Raw genomic sequence first — 6,000 nt, 5'->3', positions numbered from 1 at the left:
GATGAGGTACCTCAGGGGACCAGGATATAGCAGTGTTATATATAGCTGGCTATATTATAGTATACAGAGGGATGAGGTATCTCAGTGCACCAGGATATACCGTAGTAGTGTTATATATAGCTGGCTATGTGCTAGTATACAGGGGATGAGGTACCTCAGTGCACCAGGATATAGCAGTGTTATATATAGCTGGCTATGTGCTAGTATACAGGGGATGAGGTACTTCAGTGCACCAGGATATAGCAGTGTTATATATAGCTGGCTATATTATAGTATACAGAGGGATGAGGTATCTCAGTGCACCAGGATATAGTAGTGTTATATATAGCTGGTATGTACCACTAGGATCCAGGCACAGCCCTGTGAGCACAGTATAGAGAATGGATAGTAATAAGCCTACAGAGTCCCAATGCGAAGCTGCTGCTCTGGTGCTGGCCTCCTCCTCTCTGGTTGCCTGGCAAACACACGCAGCCTCTCTCTCACACTTCACTACCGGGTTATAAAGAGAGGAGAGAGCAGACAGCTCCCATCCCTCCTCCTCCTCCTCCCCCTGCTGCTCTCCATCCTTCCCCTCCCTCTGCCCCTCTGCCAGTTATTACTGTACAACTAGTACACACACACACGCACACGCTTACACACACTCACTGTGCCAGCTGCCAGCATGGAGATCAGCTAGTGACACTCACACATGCATGCCTACATGTAGTGTGTCCCCACATACAGCTGAAACAAGAGGCTACACTACTTCTCCTCCTCCTTCCTATTCCTGCTGCTGCCTCCCCATCCCCAAAGCCTGGCCATTCATCAGGAACCACCAAGGAACCCCCTCTTCATCTCTGCCACACAACCAGGGGCCATGTCCAAGACCCTGAAGAAGAAGAACCACTGGACCAACAAAGTCCATGAGTGTGTGATTGACAGGAGCCTGGAAGGGGAGCTGGGCTTTGACATCAGAGGGGGTGCTGAGAATGGCCAATTTCCTTACCTTGGGGAGGTAAAGCCTGGAAAGGTGTCCTATCAGAGTGGCAAACTGGTCCCAGAGGAGCTAGTGTTGGAGGTGAATGATACCCCAGTGGCTGGACTCACCATCAGGGATGTACTGGCTGTCATCAAACATTGCAAGGACCCCATCAGAATCAAGTGTGTGAAACAAGGTAGGAGTGTTTCTTCTCTATACACATGCTGCTGTGCCAGTGTAATACGCATGCCATGAGCCCAAGTCCAGGCTATTGTGCAGCACAGGCTGATCTGTAGCTTTGTTGTAGTGACATTACCTTGTGTGATGGCACCAGGGGACAGGAGTTTGCATCATGTAAACAATGAGAACATGGTACTGCTCAGGTACCTGCAGGATGCCATGCTGTAGGCAGCTCACATGGGAATGATCACAAGGAATAAGCCCAGCCCTGCAATGCAGCCTTGTATGCAAAAGCAAACACATTCATATTCTGGAGTTGCCTGAGTAACTTTGTTTTTGCAGCTGTATTAATGACTTGTTGGAGTTTGGGCATTTCTTGGTGCTGGCACAATGTGTGTGTGTTTGCCAGAACCAGGGATGTGCTGTAAGTTCAGGACATGGATAGTGGTGTCGCAGGATAAAATGGAACTACTATGCTGGAGTATGCTAAAGGCTGCACATTGTTATTGTCTACATGGTTACGTGGACCAATGTGATCCTAAGCCTGTGCTTATTACTTGCTTAGCATCCATTATTTATGGGCACTGTAATGACCCTGGCACCTTATAGCAGAATGATGCGGATATATGCATAGTATCTGCTTGCTAGCTTTGCATGCTATTTGGAATTGATCTTTATTTCGTAGAACTCTTCTTCGGTTGATTTTCTTCTTGCGGATTGTGTACGTGAAAGACATGAAGCTGAGAAAAAGACCTTGGGCACAATGCAGGAGATAACTAGAGACACGGCTGTAAATGAAATCTTAGTACAGTAGCTAGGTAACAGAATACATTGAGAGAGGTGAAGCTACTACAGTACCAGCAGCAGTAGCAGCATCAATGAGAGTGGGGGCACATGAGCACCTGTGACATCTCCTCTCACAAGTCTTTAAATAACTTCTCATTGTATAGGTGTAAAGAGTGACTGCAGGACAATTACATTACCATTAAAAAAGAGGACAGCCTACTATAACAGTTACACCTCGGATTATCGTACTGTGTATGGGCAGGAAATTATTGGGGTGAAATTTTAAGGCTAGGATGAAAAGTAAATGTGTGGTACTAGTATGAAAAGAAATGTCCCAGCGCATGCTAATATCTGCACGACAGTTCTTTACTCACTATGGTATTCTTTAGACAAATAGATGAATAGTCTGGTATATATGGGCCCAATGGCAGTAAAATAGGATATGGTCTGCCTGACAGTGTTTTTCTTATGGTTCTTTTAAGAGAGGACTTAGCATTATGATTCTGATCTTATTAGAAAGTTAATAATGCTACTTGCTGTACCTGTGTTTGGTAAATAAACATTATGTGGCCTACTAAAACATTATATACAATACTCTATATATAACTTCACTGAGAAAGTTGGCAAAACCTCTCACTGACAATGTTTATTACTAGAAATCTATTCAGTCACTTTTGACTTGGATGAACAGTTAGTTACTATTTCCTGAATTCTATGAGAGGAATTATGGGTAAGATCTGGTGATCTGTATGGCATACTATGGCTTACATAAGACCTAGTGCTTTACATTTAATCAGGGTTACTGAGTGTCAGATTAATGACAGCTCTGGAGGGATGAGAACAGTCAGGTTATTTACAAGAGCTTGGTAACAATGAAGTGATCTCATGACACTGCTAACATCTCTACCAGGCCCCTCCATTGGCATGAAGTCATCTTGGAAAGTAACACTGAATACATTTCTTGTGCTGGTGTGAAATAAAGCAATGCTAATGCTCAGAATATACCTATGAGCATTACAGAGCTATGCAATTTGTGTTAATATTAGTCCAGAACTCATAGGAGACAATCCGAAATCATATATTGATTATTATTGTGGTGCTAAAGTTGTTTTGCCTCAAACTTAGCCTTACCATAAAATTTTTGTTTTTTCATCTCTTGAGTCATAAGGCTCACATTGCTTCTTTGCACATTTTTCATCCTCTATTCATTGATACTATACTGATTTTGGGGAAAAAAGTTGGAGGTGTTTACTGTACAGTACCTTGTACAGTACCTTTTTTTTAAAAAAAAGGGCACATACATCAGTGCAAATAATTTATTAGAATTTGGAATTGTGTGTGGCACTCCATTTTGCCTATCCATGATGACGCACAAGTGATCCCAAAGATAAAACTGTTAGGGGGAATTTATTAATGCCGACATATCAATATGCTGGTCTTACGCAAAGTGCCTTATTGAGAGGCGCACACTGCTGTAGAATGTGCTACCATTTACACCTGCTTGCGAGTTTAAATTGTAGAAAATTCAGCACAGGGGAGGCCATGTCCCCAGCCTGCCCACTTGGCGAGCCAGGCACAGAGGCCACGTCCCCAGCCTGCCCATAAACAAGCCATGCCCAGAAGCCATGTCCCCTGCCTGCCCATTTGGCGACCCAGGTACAGAGGCCATGTCCCCTGCCTGCCCACTTGTCGAGCCAGGCCCAAAGGCACGTCCCCTACCTGCCCACTAGGTGAGGCAGGCACAAAGGCCACATCCCCAGCCTGCCCACTTGGTGAGCCAGCCACAAAGGCTACATCCCCAGCCTGCCCACTTGGCGAACCAGGCACAGAGGCCACAACTCCTCTTTCCTGTCCACTTGGCGAGCCAGGCACAAAGGCCACATCCCCAGCCTGCCCATTTGACGAGCCAGACCCAGAAGCCACGTGTTCTGCCTGCCCACTTGTCGAGCCAGGCCCAAAGGCACGTCCCCTACCTGCCCACTAGGCGAGCCAGGCACAAAGGCCACATCCCAAGCCTGCCCACTTGGTGAGCCAGGCACAAAGGCCACATCCCCAGCCTGCCCACTTGGCGAGTCAGGCACAGAGGCCACGTCTCCTGCCTGTCCACTTGGCAAGCCAGGCGCAGAGGCCACGTCCCCTGCTGAATCTGCCCTGGCACAGCCTTTATATGTGCGTGCTTAGTTTTGTCAGGGACCTAGGTTATATGTGATATAAAACAATCTTCCTTGTTCTTTCTTTCTGCAGAAGGAGTTTTATCACATCTGTATAGGCTTCTGTATGCCTACTATAGTGCCAGTGCAGAGAAATTACGTTAGTAAGGCAGTCTTAGGCAAGAGTCAGCCATGTGATACAAATCATGCGTCGAATGTCTCTGTAATCTGACAGCAATCAGATATTTGAGGGCATGTAGGTTGCTGGAAAGTTGCATAACTTTTTATTATACAGTGATTAAGTTTCACTTACATTATGCTAGAAATTCATCACAAGTAAGGTTCCAAACTGATACATGACCAATGACTGCTAGGAAAGTAGTATAAAAAGAACCTTAATAGGAAGATAAAGCAAACACTATTTCATGTAATTGTTGTGGATGTTTTGCTCCTGGTTACAACTTTTAGTTTCCTGTCCCCCGTAATGTCTCTAACTCCTTTGCCCCGATTTCATTCTCCCTCTGGGAATTACTGTTCCATTAGAAAGGTCAGTAGATGATTGAATATTGTAGTTCATGTTACGCTCAGTATGACTAGTAATGTTGACTAAACGTATATGATTATTTTATTTATTAAATACTAAATAATAATAATAATAATAATAATAATAATAATAATAATAATAATAATAATAATGTATAGCCAAGCATAAAGCTATTTTTATACAAGAAATTGACTATGTTTTACCCTTTGGGGCACAATTTAGTACAATAGCTCATAATATGTTGGTTACCTGTTGTCCTTTTCAGTCTTTGTCTACATAAATTTACAACTAAGCATGATTAACCATGAAAAATAAGTCATTGATGAAAAACAAAATATTGGTAGATATTATTGTACTACATACCATAAAAAGAGGGATGTTTATTTCCCTCTTGAAGATAAGGGCCATATTTTTATACCAGAAGTTTTGCAGTTTCCTATAAGTGTAGGGCATTGAATGCAGAGCAAGACAGCGTGTAATTATATTTCAGCTGATTACTTGCTCTCATGCAGCGGAGGGTATAAACACACACACCGTATACGCAGCATATTAAGTGCTGCGATACGCAGCAAATACGCAACAAATACGCAGCAGATTAGATCTAAATAACTGAACACAGCATCAAATCTGCACCATCAAATCTGCTGCGTATCTGCTGCGTATACAGTGTGTGTGTTTGTACCCTAACTGTGGAAGGTACTGATTCTCTTTCCATTTTTACAGGCTATGCTCCCTCAGAAATGAATGCAGAGTAGTGCCTTTCCAGAAACAATAGAACTGTTGCACTAGTACCACCTACAGTATATTGTAAGCCAATACCTGACCCATTATAGAGCCCTGATCCGTGACCAGGTGTATTGGCCACTTCAAAGACACCACTATAGGCATCACTGTTTTGGATATTTCTGCTCTCCATTAGTTCAGTTTAGGGCTCTGGTTGGCTGGGTGAGATAGAAGGTACTGATTCTCACTACAGATCCAGGTAATCTTGGCATATACCAGAAAAGTGTTTGCATATGTTGGACTGTTGTACGTTCATATAAGTGTGTCCCATATAAGTTTGTCTCATATTAGTGAGTCCATTTGTATCCTTTTCGGTCAATAACATCTGATCTCCATGGTTTGTTCATTTTTTTTTTTTACTGTGAACTGTAAACTGAAAAACTACTGTTAACTGAAAAACATAGTGGTGAGTCAAAACCTTTACGCTTGCATTTTAGGTAAAAATAACATTTATCTCTCTATGCAGGAAAAGAGGGTTGTATGTAAGCCCATGGCTGAACCTGAGGGTTAGTAATCAGGATTTGGCACATGCCTTTTACTTTATCTCCATAAGATATAAGCCTTTTGTTAATATGGAAATGAGGCTCAAGTGCCCAGGT

At 43.1% G+C, this 6,000-nt stretch overlaps 1 protein-coding gene across 6 annotated transcripts in view; it reads left to right on the top strand.

The window, feature by feature from the left end:
- Positions 1 to 599: 599 nt before the first annotated feature.
- The window catches only part of MAGI2 (membrane associated guanylate kinase, WW and PDZ domain containing 2), a 673,341-nt gene continuing 667,940 nt past the window's right edge, over positions 600 to 6,000 (top strand). For all 6 annotated transcript variants that reach the window (XM_069978196.1, XM_069978177.1, XM_069978169.1 and 3 more), the window contains exon 1: positions 600 to 1,154. In XM_069978196.1, the coding sequence (XP_069834297.1) occupies positions 857 to 1,154 (298 nt within the window). In that variant the 5' untranslated portion in view covers positions 600 to 856. The remainder of the gene's footprint in view (positions 1,155 to 6,000) is intronic.

The sequence above is a fragment of the Dendropsophus ebraccatus genome, chromosome 1, assembly GCF_027789765.1.
Source record: "Dendropsophus ebraccatus isolate aDenEbr1 chromosome 1, aDenEbr1.pat, whole genome shotgun sequence".
Lineage (NCBI taxonomy): Eukaryota > Metazoa > Chordata > Amphibia > Anura > Hylidae > Dendropsophus > Dendropsophus ebraccatus.
The sequence above is the reverse complement of the archived record's forward strand: the minus strand, read 5'-3'. Positions and strand labels throughout refer to the sequence as shown.